Raw genomic sequence first — 21,662 nt, forward strand, 5'->3', positions numbered from 1 at the left:
CTAAACGTCTACTAAGAATATAAAAGAGAAAAATGATATTTTCTCTTGAAAAATGATGTGATTAATATTGGGAGCACTGATTTAGTCTGCCTGCTCTGCTGCCCCCTTCAGGTCAGAAGGAAGAGCCCAGCAGCCGGAGGTCTCTTTTATTGGAGTCAATTGAGGCTCAAGCAGTTTAAGCGCCGGATTTTAACCCTTTGGAGTCCAGGAGAAATGTTGGAGCAGGTCATGTTTCATGTTTCACATGATTAAAGCAGCAGAACAAGGGTTTAGAAGGAAGCAAAGAAGCTGTTTCTTTATTTTAAAAAAAAACTTTATCTCCACCCACCCTCCCATACAATGTGCAACTCGTGATGAATCCAGAAAGCAGTGCGGCTTCTCCTGTTTGATGTGGCTCCGCATACCCGCGGTGTCAACAGATTTAGCTCAAAATAGCATATGCAGTCACTTTTTTTTATTTAAGCTGAAGCAAACAGACATCTGTGTTGTCTGTAGCAACATAACCCGTCAGCAGGATAAAACTGCGGGCCCCTGCAGACGCACAATTGCGCATTCAGAAAAAAAAACTCCAATATTCCAAAGGGAGCCTCTGCGTGTGGCGCGCTGTGGCGACCTTTGCGCACGTCTTAATATTCTTTATCTCCGCGCTCCGGGGGAATTGGAGATCCAATCTGCAGTTTGAATAAGATCCAGAAGTATTCCTGCTGCAATCCCGTTTATCATACAGGTATATGGAGCCGCGGGGGGATTGCTTGTGAGCGCAGGAAGTAAGAAAAAAAAAAAGGTGGATCGGATTCGGGATGAGTCAGGAGCGCATTTCATGTTTTTCCCTGGGAGCTTCAGGCTGAGGCAGCTGAGGGGAATCTGCATATCGACTGCCAGACGCACGCGCCGCGCACACGAGCGTGCGTAAAAAGGGGGCGTGTGGGACGGGCAAGGACTCAAGCAAGCCCCCCCTCCGCATTTGCATCGGTCTAGGAATCGGGAGCGGTTGTACAGAGAAAGAGAGAAGGTGGACACACACAGTAATAGAGGAAACTTAAATGTGAGGACTTTTATTTTGGATAGATTGCGCCTTTTTTGCGCGCCTCCCTCTGGATCGTCCCCTCACTGTGGCCGGATTTCAGATGTGACAGCGCAGAGTGAGAGACGGAGGATCAGCGGGGGAGGAGACGTGTCTGTGCGCGGAGAACAGAGCGGGTATACCCGGCTGCGCGTCTGCGCCGCACCGCTCCATGTTGTTGGGGAGGGAGAGTCTGCATGGGGAGACAGGGAAGAAGTTGAATTGGTGCTGAAAAGCTCCGGATCGGACGTGTTGTCATTCCAAGAGATCCGTGGGATCGTGGATCCACGCATGTGGGGAGTGGAGAGAGGAGGGCCGGATGCCTGCGGGTCTGCGAGTCCTGGAGACGCAGGTGAATGTTTATTTTTATTCCAAAAAAATGACGATCAGAAATGTTTATTAATTTAAAAGTTTTGGAGATTCTTCATTTAATAACATAATCTGTTGCGTTTTGTGGAATTTGGAGCCAAAATACAGAAATTTCCAGTCAATACAGCCTAAAAAGTGCAAAATAAGTTTTTATTTTTCAAAATAAATGAGCTTTGGAAACATTTTAAAATAATTTGCGCAAAAGGGTTTCCAAAAATAAACCCTAAACACAACACTTTGTTATATGTTATGATCAGAAACCAAAGAAAATTTCTTAAGGAGACGATTTAATCTGTTTAAACAAAGAAGATTGAGGTGATGTATTTTCGTGAAACGCGCCGGTTTGTGTTTGGGTACTACCTCCAACGGGGGGGTCCAGTTGTGCCACTACACCTCCCATTCATGTCTGCCTCCTTTTTTTTTTAGTAAGAAAGGAAAGTGGGAGGGAGGGAAGGAGGGGGCAGGAGAGAAAGAAACGAACGAGAGAGCAATGTCACTTAACGCACCGCTGGCGCGCCGAGCCTCAGTCTGAGACTTCTCTTACGCACGACGGCACGGGTCTTCTCAGCCTTTCAGACCCGAGTCAGCCCTCACTGATCCAGTCTTCAGCCTCTCTGAGTCCGGGAGAAGGTTCAGCCTCGCGCCTTATCTTTGGCAGACGGGTGTTTCCAGACATTTTTGGGGGGTTGAACGCGTCCAGGGCGCACGGCGGTTGCGCATTCTCCATTTCAGCCACTGATATATTTCTCCTTTTAATTGTTTTTCCCCTTCCACAGCAGAGGACTGCAGCCCGCCTGGGCATCAACTAAAGGAGTAAGAAAGCAAGGTGGAGGCTCTTTTTATTTATTTTTTTCCCTTTTCTTTTATTTCCTTGGCGCATCTTTGGAGAGGATATGGCACACCGCGCGCAAACGAGAGGAGACAGGAGCTGAGAGACAGGATGCCAGCCACCTGAGCTCGGGCTCCGATCAGCTCCAACTTTTCCTAAAAAAAACAACACTTCATGTCGATGACTTGAACTTTCAAAAGCTTTTGGAGGAATTCGGATGCTTTTTTTCGTTCCTTTGTCCTTTTCTTTGGATGTTTGATTTTATTTTTCTGGGCGACAAAACAAGGATGCATTGTGGATTAGTTTTTATCCTGTTAATGGGAATCCTCCTGGTGGTCAAGGCTTCGGAAAAAGGTAAGCGTGTCATCTGATATCTTTGCAAATAACGCTTTTATGTACCCTGGAAAGCCTCTAATCCCACTATTTTTTTTAAAGATTAGCCCCCTCTGATCTCCGCTGATCTTTGGGCAAACTCAGTGCTTACCTGCACGCACCGACACCGCCTGAAGAAAGCTTTGTATTGTCCCAACTAAGCGTTCCTTAGTGATTATTCCCTTAATTCCTTATCGCCGCTCCCTTCATTCTAAATTGGTCTTTTAGTTTCTGATAAATTTCAGTTTGTTTTTCTGAAAAAAATAGAATGAACTTTTCCCTATCTTTTGAGGAAAAAACTAACTTTTTTCTGTTTTTGCTTATATTTGAGATTTTAAAACATAAAAACTCTTACAGATTATTATAAAAAATAAAAGGAGGTAATGATAAGGTTATCAAAAGAATTTAAATAAAAGCAACAGATGAGCCTTAAATTGGCACTTTCCTCTTGTTCATTTTTTTTGTTTGCGCATTCCAAACACCTAAATGTGCTTTTTTGGTCATTTGAAAATGCTAATATACATCTTTTACTTTTTTCTTACTTGCATGTCTAAGAATTGATAAATAATCCCACATTGTTTGTTAATTAGTTTAAATCGATCTGAGCAGTCGGCAGAGCTGTGCGCATGTCTGGAACGATTTACCCCTGAACTAAGTCTGGGGATAAAAATATACATTTTTGAGCAAAAAAAAAGATTTTGCGCACCAAAAAAAGTGGATGTTTGTTTGTAAACACGAGGAGGGCTCTAAGCTCAGCCTTTTTGACTCCACAGATAAATGCGGAGGCAACATCAAAATCTCCACCCCCAGCTACCTCACCTCGCCCGGTTACCCCAGTAGTTACCCCGCCTCCCAGAGGTGCACCTGGGTGATCACCGCGCCTGGTCCTCACCAGCGGATCTTCATCAATTTCAACCCGCATTTTGACCTGGAGGATCGGGAATGCAAGTAAGTGCGAGAGCAAACCTCCAACAAGAATTAAAAAAATGCACAAAACCTCAAAAATGTGTGTTTAAGACTTAAAACAGCTCAATCTTGCGTATTTATGGCTGATGGGACACGCGCGTGCATGTTTGTGTCAGTGTGTGTGGATGCAGCTCATCCTATATCACGCCCATTGCGCGTGAAACCGCGCCATCTAGCGTCGGAGCGCTCTCCGATGCTGGCGGAGGAATGTCCCTTCCTCTCCACGCGCAGTCTCAGAAATGTGCTTTTAATTCCTGTTTCTGTGGGTGGTGAAGTAAGCAAGTCATCGATTTTGGACTCTTGATTGGAATCTGTGTACTTTTGGAAGCCAGCCCGCGGGGCTGAAGGCGCACCAGAGGAAATTAAGCCAGGACACTTTCTGTGGAAATTAAAAATAAAAATATGTGAAATAAATATAATTTCTGGATTGAATCTATGTCCTTTAAGCAATAGTGGCACATCCTAAGAATCTGCATTAGAAAATACAGTTTTCATGGTCAAATATGTGAAGATTTCCTTTGACATCCCGTGCGTAAAAGCTCCACATTTGACTCGTGCGCCAGCAGAAGGGCTGAGCGGCCAGGCTTTTGTGCAGGGACAGCTTGAGCCGGTGAAACCAGAGACGGACAGTAATGTGATGAGGCTGCGTGAGTGTGCGTGCGTGCCCTGGAGGTGAGCTGTGCCTGCCCGGGCAGAGCGCCTCCTTCCCCGCACCGTCTGTGTGTGGCTTCTGCGCGCGCCCTGCTCTGTCTCTGCTGTTTGTTTACGCTGCAGGGCTCAGGAGAGTTGCACTGGATCCTGTTACTGTATCTCTGATCCACCCCTTAAGAAAAAAAAGGGGAATCAAGACCCCCGTGCTTCTATTGTAGACATTGAATGGACCTCATGTATTTAAGTTTTACTTTTAATCCCACTTTGACCTTTTGGATGCTGCTGTCAGAGGTCTCAGGCAGACTGGACCCTCCTGGATGCTGTGTGACACTTCTTACAGCTTCAGTTTCAGCACCAGAGGGACTATTAAACTGTTCAAGATGCTCTGTCAGGAGGGAGGAAGGAGCAGGATAACAATGCTTGTGCTAATCTAGTTAGTAAGGACTGAATTTCCTGTGCTTAAGCGCTCACAGCACAGAGTTTAGCCGGTGCAGGATCGTGGAAAGCGCAAGCAGGGAACTCACAGGCTGATCGATTTATCCTTAAGGTTTTATTTAATTGACAAATATGTCATCATAACCTTTTGCCATCATTTGAAGCTGAAGTTTCCTTCTACTGAGTTTTTTTTTTTTTTTTGGACAGTTTGGTTTCAAAAATGCTCATTTTGTCCATGAAGCGATGATGTTAGATAGCTCAGTGATTCATTTGTCATAGCCTGCTCATGAAAGACATCCCATTATGCATTAGAAATGCTGTCATGGCTGTTTTTCATGTCCCAACAAGAACTAAAAAAATCTATTAGGCTCAAAAATAAACCTGGTCCTGATCTTCCTGAAGCTGTTTTAGCTGCTTTCTGGCCCAGCTTCCATTTTCTCCGTGTGCCTGTGTTTTCACTGCTTTTGTTCCCTAAGCCACTTATCTCTCACCTGTGGATCATTGAAGCTTAAAATCGGCACCTAAGTCAAGTGTTTACACATTCTTTTAGGCATGCCACTCCATCTTTTGTCCTCCACTTGTCCAGCTTCTTCAGAACTCACTGCACATTAGGGGTTTGGGAGCTTACGGTGGATTTGAGGGACTGAAGACAGACTGTTTATTGCAGCTAAATCAAACAGTCAGTTGGTTCACTGCACTGGTTCATGTCTGGAGATGAATTTTTAAGACCAAAAGATGCAAAGGTAAGAGCTCAAAGGGGAAGGGCTAAAGTGACGGGCCAACATAAAACACCTGAAAGTATTTTAAAAGGCAAAAAACCTTAAAAAATTACACCAAATTAAAAAAAAAAAAAAGAAAATGATGGGATTATCTCATTACTTTATTACAGCTGTTAAAATCCCACTTCCATCATCTTTCGATCCATTTTTAAAGCGTTTCTAATAGTGTTTTATTGATTAAATATAGATGAATCTGCCATTTTTTGCCAATATAAAAAAAAAAAAAACATCTGTGTTGTTTTGTAGGACATAGCTTCTGAAGAGCGGGAGCAGTTCTTTAGAAATTCACTTCTTACCTGTGGTTTGTACTGAGCAAATCCCGCCCCTCTTCCCCTCCCCATTGCTGAAAGCTCTCTATTTATTGCACTCTTCCAAAATTCACCCGAGTTGTGGGCGGGACTGTTGGCGCAGAAGTAAGCCTACACTGATATCCCACCATTCCTTTGTTTTGCCTCTCTGCCTCTAGCTTACAGCCCCTCACAACCCCAACCTAACGTTTATGGTGCAACAAAAATGGCGAGCAATTTTTGAGCTATCCAGCTGTATGATTTGAGCTAGATGCTAGCTTGAGCGAGGACAACAAAGACCTGCATGGGTCTAGTTGTCTACAAGTGGATGCATCAGAATGGAGTGGAGCAGGGAGCTTGTGACCCGCCCATGTGGGGAGTTATAGTTGGGAGTTATAGTGAATACGCTAACACGGCTAGCGTCTAGCGCTGTCGGACTGTGTTTTTTGTTACATGTTACTAACAAGGCTAAGAGTTAGCATAGTCGCAGTAATGTTTGTTTTAGCAATATCAGTCTATTTATTGGTGTTGCTAACAAGGTTGGGAGTTTTTGTGAATATGCTAACATGGCTAACATGTAGCGATGTCAGACTGTGTTTTTGCTACGTTACTAACAAGGTTAGGAGTTAGCATCATCACAGTAATGTTTGTTTTAGCCGAATCATGTTTTTTACGTGTTGCAAACAAGGTTAGGAGTTACAGGTGTTGTAAATATGCTAACATGGCTAACATTTCTTACATTGCTAACATGTAGTATGCTACAAACAACTCTTAGTGTTACTGTGAACATAGTTTATAAAGTCTGACAGACTTCTGGACTTATTGTTGGTCTTTTGTCTCGCAAATTTCACCTTATTGTTCAGTGAAGCCTATAGTGCAGAAAAATGGTTCTCAAAATGCAATTTTAGGCTAAATTTTCTTTATATATGTCCTCCTTTGTGAGAGAATGTAACAAGAAGATGTTAAACACACCAACAAAACGACTGACATCAGAGTTTGTCTTAAAATCCTTATTTTTTCATTGGTACGTCAAAAAACATCATTCTTTGACTTTACTTGGACACTGAAGATTCTGCAGGCTGTGACTCATGGGGGCCACACAGAGGTTTTCATCCAGAATCCTATTTTTAACTGGGGTGCCGTTTCATTTTTAATGGTGTTAATGGACGTTTTTCACGGGACTTTGGCTCCGCCTGGTGATGCGTTGTGACGTTCCGGCGTCCTGAGACGGAGCCCGGCGACGCTCCCCTGGCTGAGCAGCAGGCAGTCAGGTACTTGTTGGGCGTGGGCTGGCTGTCAAAACCCCGCTCACCACCTCAGCCCATACATAATGGAAACTGACGAGAGTCAGAATGGCTCCCTTATCTGATGGACTGGCAGCGTGGGCGGAGGTGGTGGTGGGGGCTGCAGTGCATGCTTCAGTGCACTCCCTTGCAATCTAATTAGCGGGCAAATGGAACACACATGCACCCCATGTTCCCCAACATGGCTCTTATCAGCAAAGCAAACAAGGAGCACTCAAAGTGGAGCTGGTAAAAAGAAAAACAGTCGTCGGTGAGCGGTGCATGGCGGCCGCCGTGTTGTTGCACGTGTGCGCCTCACTTGTCAGGTTTTGTTTGGGGAAGTGCGGGGGCCTGTATCCTGAGAGCGGGAGGAGGAAAACACTCAATCGCTGCGAGATAAGGAGCCAGCCCGGCAATCCTGAATGCAGAGCATGTTTACCTTTCACGCACCGCTGTGGACTTTCACAGAGCCGCCTCTTCTGGCTAATGAGGTCGGAAGAAAAGAGTCAAACCCGCATCCAGACAAATATTTGGAGTCAATTTGCTCAGAAAATTGGCGAACTGAGAAAACACTCGATAAGGAGTATCAAGTTTTTCTGGCTTCTGTAACTGCTAGATGAAGACACAAACAATGATCTGAATCCAAGCGAGTAGATTGCACGCCGGAACAATGAAGAGCCTTTTGTCTAATTGAAAATGTTGGAGAAAACTTTCCCTCTCGTGGATGTTTCTGTCTCCGCCCCCTCTACTCCTGCTGACAGCCAGCTCTGTTCAGACCCAAGCACTCCCGACAACAGTATGAATCATTGATAGCATCGGATTTGCTGACCAAACCAAAGAGTTGGGCTGAGATTCCTCGCAGTCAGTCAGTCAGTCAGATCCGCTCTGTTTGTGTTGGAGAGACTCGGCCTTCCTATCTGTCTGGACGTCGTTCTCATGTGGCAGCGGGTGGAGGGGAGGTCAGAGGTAGATGCGCGGCAGGGTGGTGCTGGGAAGCGGAGCTATTCTAGGAATGCTATTAGAAGGAGAAAGTTAGCTTTCAAAGAAAAGTCTCCAAGAATCTACCAGAAGCAGAGCGGGGCATCACTTTAGAGGGGGGTTTGATCTTTAAACTCTCAAGTTTCAAAGCATCCTCGGGTGAGATGCCCCCCCATGTCGGTTTTCGGTGGATGAGCTGGTATCATCTCCTAAATGAATGTAATCTGATGCTGAAACTGGAAGCTGGGAAACTCAGCCTCAGCCTCCTTTCCCTGCTCGGCTTGCCGCTGTGGGGCTGCCCGTCCTGCTGTGAAGGCCAGCGCCACCGCTGGTGTCGGTGCGCGGCTCCCTGAGCACGGTGCATTTCTGCATTTCCTCAGTGTGAAGTTGGAGCTCCTTCATGTCATGTGGAATCCCACCAGCTCACCAACAATAAGAAGAAGAAGAAGGAGACAAAGAGGCTCTGGGGGCAGAGATCCACTCTTGTTCCATTTCTAATCTAATCTCATGCAGAAGCTGCATGATAAACGGCAGAGGAGCAGGGAGCCCCACATTTCTGTAAACCTACTATGAGAGGAAAAGCCAGCTTTGTTCATGTGCTGTTGGTGCTTGACAAGGAAAGGACTGGTCACATTAGGCCTAAAGAGACTGAACATAAATTTCCAACAGCGGTTTATTGGAGGAGGCTGTATGGCAGTTTGTATGTTCTCCCCTGTGCACATGAGGCTTTTCTCCAGGTACTTCAGCCACTTCTTATGGTCCAGAAATGTGATTAACCAACATATTCTCATCCCCAGGTCGTCACGTTAACGTTTGGTTAAGGACTCTTCCACGTCACTTTTTGACGTCTTGGGTTTCCCAAACTCGTCGTTTTTTGACGAGCTGGCTGTTGGTAAAATCAAGGGTGCACAACCCTCGGGACGTGGTACCGGATGCGGTACTGGATGCGTGTTATTGGGACGTGTTCAGTACCGGTACCCTAACCTTAATCCGGTACTGGTTCATGTCTGGTACAGAGTCCGGTTTGCGTCCGGTACAGCGTCTGGTACCACATCTGGTCTGGTATCTGGTTAGGGTTGAAAAATGATGAGTTGGGGACACACAAAACCTCAAAAAGTGATGCGGAGGGGCCTTAACCAAGCGTCAATGTGTGACGAGTTGGGGATGAGAATGTGTTGGCTTAACAGGTAATTTGGTGATTCTTAATAATCCTTTTGGTGTGATCGTGAGTTCGTGTGTCTTTGTGTTGCCCTGCAATGGACTGGTGAACTGTCCAAGGTGTAGCCCGCCTTTGCCCGACAGCAGCTGGATAGGCTCTAGTGACCATGAGTAAAATTGGGCAGGTATGGATGGTTCATCTGCTCCATATCATCCAAATTCTGGGGTTAAAGGATTAAAACAAAAGTCAGAAGGCTAGCCTGTTTTCTTTTCTTTTCTTTTTTTTTGTTTTGTTTCAAGCAATGCTGCCACCAAGTGAGCAGCTGTTGAAACTGCATGTTTTTCCAGGCAGACTGGGCCACTTCGGTTGGTCACTGAAACAGCAGCAAACTGAACCAAAATGAAGCTGCAACATTTACCAGCTCTCTCAATCAAGTAGACAGCACTAGTTTGAAACCTATGGTGCGTTCACACCGGCCGCGTAAGGTGCGTTCAAGAACCAGCTGTATGCGATTTCATGAACAAAAACAAAACATTTTTTTAATTCAGGTTATAAATGTATAAATATAATTCAAAGACTACTGGAAATGCTTTGAAAATGGATCAAAAGATGATCAGAGTGGGTCTTTAAGTCCTCGAGTGGACCAGAATTCACTTGTTTGATTCGGACAAGTGATCTGTCAGTTTTCACATCTACCAACTGAAGTGGATTTTCAGTGGACACTAACTGTTGCAGGAAATGCCTTCTTATTTTTTATGCTGCTGCTGCGTTCTATCATTTTAAAGGTTCACGTCACAGCGGCGTCCTCCCTCTGAAATCCAGCTTTTAAGCAATCATCTTCATCACGGACAGCAGAGGCCGGGTGCACCTGGCGTTCTTCTGCTGAACTCCCACAGTTCCTAAGCGTTGGAAAATCAAATTAGACTTCAAATTACATTGAAGCCCTCGGACACACACACAAAAAACAGAAAAGCTTGTCAGCAGCATCTCAAAGAGCAATCTGCTTTGAATTTGTTTGCACTTCATGGCAATTATGGCCAACCTTATTATGTCAGCGTGGAAAAATCACCCGGCATGTTGCATTTCTGTTGCAGAGAAAGGAAAGCGGCGGCGTTGATGCGTCTGAAGTGTTCACCTTGTTAATTAGGCAGAGGGCAGCGGAAAGCCTCACCCTTCATCTCTTGGAGGGGTTACTCTCTGCCTAACGAGCGGGATTAAAATAAGTCTCTTCTTCCTTCTTATGTGGGTGTGAGGGACCTTGAGGTTGAGGGTCCTTGGTTTTTTCATCTGTCTGCGAGGTGTTTCACCTTGGCCGTGGCTTGGAAGGGCAGCCTGATTGAAAAGCCTTCCGACCGCGGCATCTGCCATCCTCCCCGCTGCTCTGTCACCGCTTTGATTCATGCACAACCTGACCGAAACCGGGAGGCGAGCCACTCCGCCTCGCAGCGGGGCGCAAGTTCTGCTCACAGCAGAGAGGAGTGGGAAAAGGGAGGAATCGAGGAGGGGGAGAAGAGGCTCCTGCTCATAAATAAGCCATGCCTCTGCTGGGGATCTGTGCCAGCACAAAAGCTTCACAGTCTCACACGTCTTCCTGTTTGGCTTTTCATCTCCAGGTGGAGGGAGCAACTTGTGTTGCCTTTTGCCTCTGAGCCTTTTTCTGGCTGATCTTTTTTATTTTATTTTATTATCCAGCTTCAAAACTGGCCAAGCTTCCTTATATGGAAGGGCAGCCGTGTGATCTTTTCCTTTTATCAGAGGAAAAAGAAACTTTGAAGAGACACTGTAAGATTTGAAGATTTGTTTTCAAAGGAGAGCCACCAGTTTGTGTGTTTACTTTTCACCAAATCCAAAAATTGATTTAACCTATAAAGTATAGGTATGATTATACAGGCACTAGGCAGCTAGGTGCACATCCAGCATTCACTTTCAAGACAAAGCTAAACGTGCGTTCTAGAATATGCATTTAGCTACGTAAAGTAATAAGCTACGTATAGACCTGGCCTTTGACAGCCGCTCAAAAAACGTGCTAAAGTTGCATCCTTGAACAGTTGTCAAATGCCAGTATTAAGCTAAGTAACGTATTAAGCTACACTTGACATTTAACATCAAATAGCCAGTATTAAGCTACGTAAGTTATCAGAAAACATAAACGTTGAACATTTGATGCACCATAAAGATTGTGGTGTGTGGCCTTTAAATGCCTGGTATTTAGCTATGTAAATTATTAAGCTATGTGAGGTATTTAGCTATGTAAGGTATTGGGATATGTAAGATATTAAGCTACATGAGGTATTTAGCAAAGTAAAGTATTAAGCTACATAAAGAATTAAGCTACTGCCACCCACCGATTACACCGTCCACCTTCAGAATTTGCCAAAAAAAAAGCTTCCATTTAGGTCATCTTGGGGTGGCATTTTACGATATATGACCGTAGTCTTAAAGAGTATTTTTCACTAATTATATGTGGGTGGCAGAACAAAATTGAAAAAAAAAATCTAACAAAAAGTACCTCAAAATGTGTTGTTTGTTCATCAGAAAAGGGGGAGAAGAGTTTTTTTTTTCCTACTGAATTGATGGAGATCTAGTGCTTTAATCCGGCGTGCTTGTGCTTGTCAGACGTGTTTTATTCCATGTTCTAACCCTGAATGGGGCCTGTGATGTTGATTGATGTGGCTGCAGTCATACACAGCTTGTTTGTTGTCCTAATGTCTCAATGCTTAGAGGGGCAGCAGGTGGGAGGAGGAGGAGTGGAATCAGGGGCGTCCGGAGGGCTCCCCACTCATCAAATCAGACTGTTCCCCAAAGGGGATTTGAGGGGAAGCAAAGTTTGTTTGCGGAGGGTAAGAGGGAAGTAGGAACCAGCTCTGCTCTGGATCTCCGGGGTCATTTTCGGTCACGTTGGCGCTCAGCGGGCCTCTGCTTCGATGGCGTCTCTCGACCACTCAGCCCTGCGTGATCCGACCATGGCGGCAAGCAGACAGTGATTGATGGGGCGGTACCCCACTGCTCTATGATTGAGTTAGAGCCACTCACAATCCCATGCTTTGTTTGCGCCTAGCTTGATCTCTCCTGACTAAATTGCCGTGGTCTTTCTCCTGCAAACGTTACTTTTTTCCTTTCTTGTTTCTTGTATTAGATAGCACCGATTGTGAAGGAGTTGACGTAAATTCAAACTAAAAGCACTTTTTTTCAGCATTATCTCAGTGGGGTAAGTGCTGAAAGTATGATTAGCAGCCTGCTCCTCTGTCGCCTGCCCAGCTTGTGCAGGATGACCCCTGCTTGCACGAGGATAAGTGACACTTTCCACTTCCCACTCCAAAATGACAGGGAGGTTTAACTGTCAGAGCAGTAAGTGGAAGTGTCACTTTGCCCTTCAAAATGCTGGCAGCTGCTGGCCAACCATCAGCAACTAAATCACCTCTGTAATGCCAAGAACTCCGGCTCTGTGGCTGGCAGTGCAAAGGAGATGCGGCGTTTGGCACGTGGCTCGTTCCAGCTTTCCAGACTGGAAAGAAACATCTCTTTGGAAACTACAGATCAAAAAGGATCGACTGATTCAAGCTTTTTCATCGCCAGTTGTGGACTTAAGTTTGCAGGATGGGGAATGGTTTGACCCGAGGCTCCATTTTTATTGGCCGGATGACCGGGTCATGGCACACACGGGCCAGCCGGCGCCCTGACCCTCGCTGTCTACCTCCGACTTGCAGGAGGTCACTGCCGTTTAATTAAATAATTCCCAGAGCACTTATCCTCGACGCTCCCCTTTAGCTCCCTTGTCATTTGGTGGCCTTTTCTTAACAATCTCTGTGAGAAGCCGGGCTTTGTGCCACTGATCCTTTCACTGCCTCCATCTGTTTGCCTATGACTTCTATCGGCTATTTGCACAACGTTTCTCTTTTGTCACCGTTCCTCCGCTCGCTTTATCATCAACCAAGAAGTTCATTCCTTCTCTATCTCCTTCAGCAGTTTCCTTTTCGTGCCCCCTCCCCCTCCTGCACCCACAATGCTCTTCCTGCCCATTGTGGAGCGGCAGGACAGGTTCGACCGGCACCCAAACATGTCACCTCAGCCTGACCTCAGCTGTCCCTTCCTCTCCTGGTTTCTCAGATTGGGACGCCTCACTTCTCGACAGGGAGCGCTGTTCCCGCTAAAGCTACATTCGAGTTGTGGTTGTGACTGTTAGTGTGGAGCAACCACGCCTCCTTTTTCCCTCCCTGTTGCTGAGAGCTCTCTGTTTACACTCTATCATGCTAGCCCCACACACCCACAACATAACATAACTGGTGCAACAAAAAATGGTGAGCAATATTGGAGCAATGTTGCTATATAGAGTCAATAAGAACATCAATATGAGATTCTTGGATCGGCAGAAAAAGTGACTTAGCAATAAATTCCCTTTGCTGCACGTTTTCCTGAAACAAGCAAAAAGATTTGTCCATCACTTTTTTGGCGCTGTTCATCGGAACCCTTTATGATAATTCACTTCGGGGCGACTGTCCTCTCAGCGGGGAGTGCAAATTTTCCTGCCGCTAAGCCGCTACACCTGCATTGTGTCAGAACACATAGGTATATGAGTGAACCCAGCTGTGCCACATCAGCACTCTCTATGGGCACCTTGTTATGTTCCTCTTGAACTTTGTTAGTGGCAGATGATGTTACTGACCACTGTGTGGGACCCTTTGTACCATCATCCAACCCTTTATCTTGTGTGATCACTGATTCTATCAAATGTCAAATTAGGAGAATTAGGAGACTTTTCCTTTTAATAATAGTTCCCATGTTTCCTATTTCTATTTTCTTTTTTTTTGTACATTTCTATTGTTTTTTTTGTCATCCATTTTGCTTTCATACTTTAAGTTCTGTACTTCCTGTTTTTCTACTTCCTGATTTTGTACTTTCTAGTTTTGTTCATCTTGGTTTTATACGTCCTAGTTTTGTCCTGGTACATCCTGGTTTTATAGTACTGGTTATATATGTCTTAGTTTTGTACTGGTATATCCTGGTTTTAAACGTCCTAGCTTTGTATCCTAGTTTTATACTTCTTGGTTTTGTACTTCCTAGTTTTATATGTCCTAGTTTTTAATACATCCTTGTTTTTTACTTCCTTGTTTTGTATGTCTTATATGTCCTGGATTTTACATCCTAGTTTTCTACTTCCTAGGTTTGTACGTCCTGGTTTTATGCATCCTGGTTTTTTACATCCCATTGTTCTACTTCCTGGTTTTGTATGTCCTGGTTTTCTAAATCCAAGTTTTGTACTTCCTGGCTTTGTATGTCCTGGTTTTATATATCTTGGTTTTCTACTGCCTTTTTTTTGTGTCCTGGTTATGGACATCCTGGTTTTATACATCCTAGTTTTATTCTTCCTGGTTTTGTGCTTCCTGGTTTGGTACGTCTTGATTTCATACACCCTGGTTTTATACGTCCTAGTTTTCTATTGCCTGGTTTTGTACGTCTTTATTCTATAAGTCCTGGTTTTGTACTTCCTGGTTTTATATGTCATGGTATTATGCATCTTGGTTTTCTACTGCCTGTGTTTTTACGTTCTGGTTATGTACATCTTGGTTTTATACATCCTATTTTTTTATTGCCTGGTTTTGTATGTCCTGGTTTGTCCCGGTATAGCCTGGTTTTATAAGTCCTGGTTTTGCATTCTAGTTTTATATTTCCTGGTTTTGTATGCCCTGGTTTTGTACATCCTGGTTTTCTTCTGCCTGGTTTTGTACGCCCTGGTCTTATATGTCCTGTTTTTTATGTCTTAGTATTGTATGTCCTAGTTTATATATCCTGGTTTTATATGTCCTAGTTTTATACTTTAAAAAAAAACAATGTTATGTGCCTAAATATGCTTTTTTTTTTTTTGCAATAATCAACTCCTTGATAAGCTCAACAAGTTTTTTTCAACCCGATACCTTTAATTAGGAACAAATGGATATGTTTCATTATAAATAAGAAATATTTTATTTAAGAAAGACAGATAAACTTGTTTAAACTTTTTTGTGAATTATGCACCATGATCCACGTTTTTGGAATGGAAAGAAGAGAATCCTAGAAGGATGGGTTGCAGTTGTGTTTTGTTCCATCCTTCATTGGAACGGAAAACGCTTCACTTGGACAGTCAGCTGGCTCAGCATCCTCAGGGGTCAGTTACTGTCAGAGCGAGGTGGGCGTGCCCAGCCTTTGTGGTCACCTCTACTTTCTTCTGTCTCCTAAACCATTCTTGAGTCTTCAGGAAGCAGAAAACACCCCCAAAAAACATCTCATCTTGTCAATGAAGGTAAAAATAGAGGATTATTGTGCAGGAATGGGGTGCAATGTAATAGTCTAAACAGGCAAAATCATTAATTTGATTGCTGGCGACAGCAAATCTCTCTGCAGCATAATTAGGAAAGCTAATGGATGTAAGTGTGCTAAATCCATCAGAGCTAATGATAATTGTTAAATATGCTTTGGAAAACGGCAGTGACGTGAGAGCAGGAGAGCCTGACGGAGGAGTGCAGCTGGACCATCAAGGCGGAAAAAAGCGTCTTTTTTAATCCATGTTTCCAACTCTGCCGAGCTTGTGGAAGCACATGTGGTGCCCCAGGGCTCTGATTGGTTGGTGGTTTGGGCAGTTATTTCCTGCCGAGTCACAACATCAGCAAAGTGTCTCCCAAATATCTGCCGATTTAAAAAAAATAAAAAATTTACAGCTCAAGTGTCCGTCTAAGCGATTTGCTCTTTCCCTTCAATAAAAATCTTAACGTCCAAGTCAATTAGGGTTAATGGTTCTAACCAGGAGCACTCAAACCGGGGTTACTGGCCCCGTTTTCTTCTCTTTTTTTCGTCTTGTCTGTCCCGGCAAGCCCAAACGGGGGTCATTATGGCTGGATCGGAGCCCAAGGAAAAGGGAAACCTGTTATTCTAGTTGGGGTTAATGAATGTCACATGCAGTGGGGAGGCAGCTCTGGATGGAAACTGGAGAAAAAGAGAGCATTTTTACTTTAGCGAGGTATGTCCCCTCTAGGCACGGAGAACTCAGTCTTGTCGTAGCCCCCCTCGTACAAACGTTAATGATGTTTTGCCTGAGACCCAAGTGACAGTATGTTCGGCGGGACTCGTTAATACCTGGAGTCCCCTGGCTGGAGTTTCCTGACAGCTGACAACCAGCTCTTTTTGTTTCAGATGAGTCTCCCTGGGCTTTCTGGAGCCGCCCAGAGTTCAGCGTTTAGGCGTTTCCACTTACCCAGATGTGTTTTGACACGCTGTAGGTGACATGTTTTCATACAGCAGCAGAGCTCAGACATTGTCAGCGGCGGGGAAAAGTGGGAGAAAGGCTGCGGCATTTGTTCTGAATGCGGCTGAACCAGAGGGCAGCGGCGAAGAAAGGGCTCTTGTTGTGGGACTTTCCGCAGAATGCCTCCGCTTATAAATGGTCTGATTGAGAAATCTAACCAATTGTGCGAGGCTTATACACTCTGTCATAGCGTTATTTCATTGCCTTAGATTGCATTGCTTTTGTAGAACCAGATCAAGCGGACATTTATGGAGGGAGGACAGATTATTTCCATGGGAAAGCTTGAGGCAATATAGCGGTTATATTGTTAGGGTGGCGGTTTGTACCGCTCTCTTTGGCTTTGCAGGGAGGACTAATGTTCTCGTTTGACACTGGCGGATTGCTTTTTCTCTGTGCCTGAAGAAAGAAGGCAGGCTAATACATTTGAGTTGCTGAAGCGAAGGTCGCGGAGAATTACAGCCCCCTCCTACCCCCATTTTCTCTTCTTTCTCTGCCCCCCCCCCTCTTTAATTTCCCCACTGGATTGGCAAACCGTTTTCACTATTAGCGCTGTGGTAGGCTGCTCAGTGTGTGTGTGCAATTATCGGTGTTGTAGTCGCGAGCCCACCCAAACCCCAAGCAGAACAGACGGATAAATAGTGGCGTGGATGATTGTATTGTCATGAGGATCGTGGAAAAAAGAGAGTTCTAAGTTTAACCTGGCTGGATGGAGCCAAAATTGTTGGAGCATGTGGGCTTTGGAAGTAGGACGCGTCCGTGGACTTGTTTAATGATCCTACATGGAGGTTGTTAACCGTCCTCTGTCCTTCCTGAGGGCTCTTAACCACCGAAGCAAGTGCCCACAGGTGTTTGGTGGGATAGATTAGAGCCACATATAGCATCAGGCGATAGTTTGGAGCATTTCCCATAACCCCCTTTCTGGAATGGATCCGTGGACGCGTCGGAGCGTAACCGCCGGAGTTCTGGCCGCTCATTTAGGCACAAATGGAGACGTTTTGATGAAATGGGTTCCTATCTTCCTCCCAGGAGGATGCATTCTCTCCCTCCATTTGCGTTCTCTGCCCCACTGCGTCGCAATGACGAGGCCCATCCCAGCTGGTTATGGGCCCAGATAGGAAAGCTGTAAACAGCCTTTTTGGAGCGCCGAGGAGTCGAATCGGAGCCAAAAATAAGGTTGTTTTTCTTTTCCTCTTTTGAGTGTTAGAAACCATATCTGACTGGAAAATCTAGGTTATTTGTGTGTACACAGTGTACCGAAAATGCAAACCGCTGGCGCATCTGCACACACGTGTACATTAAAAACCAACCCACGCAGAAAGTTGCTCCTCCGCATCAATTTTTCAGGTGTGCGGAGTCGCTCCGGCTCTCAGATGTGGGGAAGGCTGAGACAGCTGCAGCGGCACCGCGGTGAATCATAAGACTGCTGATGGGCGCCACAGAAACATCGATGTGATCAAAACTGGAGTTCAACTAACAGAACCGCTTTCGCGGGAAAAGAACCAGCAAATCCTGCAGTTGGAAAGTATCTTTCTGCAATTAATAAAAAAAAAAAGTCATATCTGTGCTTTTACTGCAAAAATATCTCACTGCCATCAAACAATATTACATCATTACACAGGGGAGCCTTTTAAACCAAATAATGACTTACTTCCTGGAGGTTTTGTCGCACCGCAGGAAGGATAGAGCTGTGAACACCACAGGAAACAAGTTTTTCCTCTTTTTTGTCAAAGAATTCCGGCAGTGTATGTGTGAGCCAAGGGAGAATGCCGAAGAAAATAGGATGAAGAATTGGTCCAAAGTTTGTTCAATCAGACGTAAAAGGAATCAGAGGAATTCAAGAAGTGACATATACAAGATAAAGACATTTGAATCAATGAAGTAAAAACTGTTTTCGCCCTTTAATGCTACAGATGTCGTCGGTGACGTCTAAATAACACACAATCTGTGACATACCAGAGCTCTTTAATCATTTTAACATGAATCAGCAGACATGGAGAAAAACTGCTTTAAATATTGGTTCTCCATCCTCACAGCAGAGGGATACACAGTCATAAATCCCCACGGTTACGTCTTAAAAAAACTATTTCAGACACCGCTACTTCTCCAAATGCCCCTACATATGGAGGGGTAGGGAAAGAATTCAGATTTGGCCTCAATCTTTGTTAACTGGGTTCAAAGAAACTCAAGAACTTGCTTGTAACATGCTAAAGGTTAGCCACATTAGCAGCACCAAATGAGTTAGTATATTTACATTTCCTGTAACTTTCATCTCGTTTGCAACATGTAAAAAAACATATTGATATTGCTAAGACAAAATCTACTGTGACCAGACAAACTTTCAACCCTTTAAGTAACTGGGAAAAATGTAGTGCTACATGTTAGCCAAATTAGCTGCACTAGCCAAGTTAGCATATTTACAATTCCCGTAACTTGCATCTCATTAGCAATATATAAAAAAACTGACTGATGCAAGTAAAACAAATGTTACTGTGACTATGCTAACTTTCAATGTTGTTAGGTACACTAAAAAAATTGCTACACGTTAGACACATTAGCGTGATAAAAAATAACACAGAGTCATACATCCCTCAAAATATCTTCAACATCAATAAGCACAACCAAAATTATTCTACATATATGCAGTGCTCAAAAGTATTACCAAAAAAAAGTAGATATGTAGTGCGCCTTATAGTGTGGAAACAATGGTACCAATTGTCCATTCAAATACAGAAATAGAACGAGAACAATGGCTTTTCTGGGGGTATTTTATCCAAAATTTTTAGTTTTCTAGCAGAACTGAAAATGTTTGGCAAATCTACTTTAAATCCAAAATCAATATAATAAAAACACATATTTGTACATTTTTACAGAACAACAGTTCTTTCTGGTTTATTGAGGTCTGAGAATCTGCTTAAAGGTGTTTAGGGGTCACCATGATGCATGAAGCGTCTACACAGCAGTCCATTCTGAGCTCCAAGAAACGTATCAGAACAGAAACAATAAAGCTTTTCTTTGAAAGGTGGCACACTTACCTGCATCACACACATGTTGATACAGGTCAAAGCCCATCCAAAGGATTTAGCGGAACAACGGCGTCATTCTGGGCTAAACTCACGTTTGCGTGCAAAAAGCCGCACATTAAGTGGGCTCAGAATCATTTAGGAGGTCTGGTGTTTTGACAGTAATTTGGGAATCAAGCAAAACTATGGAAATTGGCCTCTTTGCCCCGAGGGCGCGTCTTTTCAGAGGAGTCGGGCGAGGAGAGTGTGACTGAATGTGACCACACACCTGCTGGAAGTTTGACTCGCGTTCGTCAGGATCGGGTTGTTCAAAGCGCTCTGGTGGCGGCATTGTCACATGTCTGGCGCGTTTGACCAAGAATATTTATGACAGAGGAGCTGCAAAACCTGGCAGAGACTCACTTTGTGGCAAATTACACACAGATGAACTGAAATCTGCTTCTGGAGCAAAGTCGAAACAAAGCCTGGAAAAGTTATCTCACCCTTCAAAGACACACTCATGCAGGCAGGCAGGCAGTGGAGCGAAAAACCACAACTCGAAGATTTAATGCGCGCTCTGAAAAGCTACCTGAAAATACAAACCGATAACACGAGACTCTTCAGACCACCCTTGTTGGCTAATTCCTCCTCCTCTGACTTAGCCTTTGCATGCCAACCATCATGCATGTGTCTGTGTGTCTCCATTCTTCACCTCCTCTGCTCCCCAAATCAGTGCAGGCTCAATTAATATGCTCCCTTCAATAGCCGCAGGTCTGAAATTCCATTTAACTGCAGCCTCTGAGTGTCTGCAGCTTTTTCAAACTTTCAACACCTGTTCTTTTTTTACACAAATCGTTGAAGCCAAAGGCCAAAATATAATTATGTTCCAATCCAATTTCTTTCTTACAGAGCGGAAAAAGAGACACGTTCTGAGGCAGATATTTTCTGGTTATGTGAGATAACAGTTCAGCTCAGCAAAGTTAATTGAAATGATTAAATAAAGTTTCAACCTTGTTAACATGACCAGTAACTGTTTGTGAACCTCTCGACATTGCATAACTCTTACGTGAAACGTGATCAAAACTATAGTGGTTGTCGTCAGGCAGAATTGATATCAGATTGCTGATTCAGGGCTTATAAAGGTCCACTGTGGAAAGTTTGTGGATGAGTTTTCTGGAGGAATGCTGGGAGTTTCAGTGGTTAATGCGGTTACAGGAAGTCGACCTCTGTCCTGCGGGGAGCACCAAACCTCATCAGTGTTCCCTCCTAATGAAAGTATATTACCTCCCCACCTGTTCTCCGAGTTCTAACCTGAGACCTCATTAGCACGCGGTGTTTCCTTTCCACCGCATTACCTGCACAATATGCCGTGTTCCTCTGAGGATAAGCATCGCTCACACGTTGTTAAATTCAGAGAAAATAGTTTTGAGTGACCCCTCTGTTCTCGTTTGTGTCCAGGTATGACTACGTGGAGGTGCGAGACGGCGTGGACGAGAGCGGGCAGCTGGTGGGGAAGTACTGTGGGAAGATCGCGCCGTCCCCTGTCGTCTCCTCAGGGAACCAGCTCTTCATCAAGTTTGTGTCCGACTATGAAACCCATGGAGCGGGTTTTTCCATCCGATACGAGATTTTTAAGACCGGTAAGCTATTGCTCATGAAGATCATTTCTAGCCGATTATTTAGCACATTATAACTCTCAATGCATAATTTGGAAGTAACGGTACACTGTCTTCACTATCTCCAGTACTAGTACTCTAACCTTAAAACAGACTTGGGTAGTGACGTATTACCATGAGTTTTGATGGCAAAAGCCCAAAACTCACATACATGCGCGTTTACATAGACTTTCATTGGATGTGGTCACTTGAACACGTGTTTCTGAACCTGTGTAAACGTAGCATAATGCAACACATACTACCAACTCACATATTGATGTTTGGTTAAGGACCCCTCCGCGTCAAAAATTGTCATTTTTTGTGTCCCCATTGGCGTGCTGGCTGTTCTCATTAACTCACAGGTCCCCAACCTGTACCCTAACACGCTACCGGTTTGCGTCGGGCATTGCCTCCTGTACCGGGTTGGGTCTGGTACATAGACCGTCTAAATAAACTGGACATCTTGAGCGTTGAGGTCCCCCATAGGAAATGCATTACCTTCCACCCTCGCGAAATCAGGCCAGAGCCTTCGCCGTCACTTCCTGGTATGTCTACTGCAAT

The 21,662-nt window shown here is 44.5% G+C and overlaps 1 protein-coding gene across 6 annotated transcripts in view; it reads left to right on the forward strand.

The window, feature by feature from the left end:
* The first annotated feature begins 361 nt into the window (after window positions 1-361).
* The window catches only part of nrp1a (neuropilin 1a), a 77,568-nt gene continuing 56,267 nt past the window's right edge, over window positions 362-21,662 (forward strand). For 2 of the 6 annotated variants that reach the window (XM_024280327.2, XM_024280328.2), the window contains exons 1-3: window positions 1,760-2,615; window positions 3,407-3,581; window positions 20,905-21,086. In XM_024280327.2, coding sequence (XP_024136095.1) covers window positions 2,513-2,615; window positions 3,407-3,581; window positions 20,905-21,086 — 460 coding nt within the window. In that variant the 5' untranslated portion in view covers window positions 1,760-2,512. Of the gene's footprint in view, window positions 1,416-1,758; window positions 2,616-3,406; window positions 3,582-20,904; window positions 21,087-21,662 lie in introns of those variants that run through there. The other 4 variants (XM_024280329.2, XM_024280330.2, XM_024280326.2 and 1 more) reach the window with 3 other exon arrangements.

This window comes from Oryzias melastigma, linkage group LG20 (assembly GCF_002922805.2).
Source record: "Oryzias melastigma strain HK-1 linkage group LG20, ASM292280v2, whole genome shotgun sequence".
Lineage (NCBI taxonomy): Eukaryota > Metazoa > Chordata > Actinopteri > Beloniformes > Adrianichthyidae > Oryzias > Oryzias melastigma.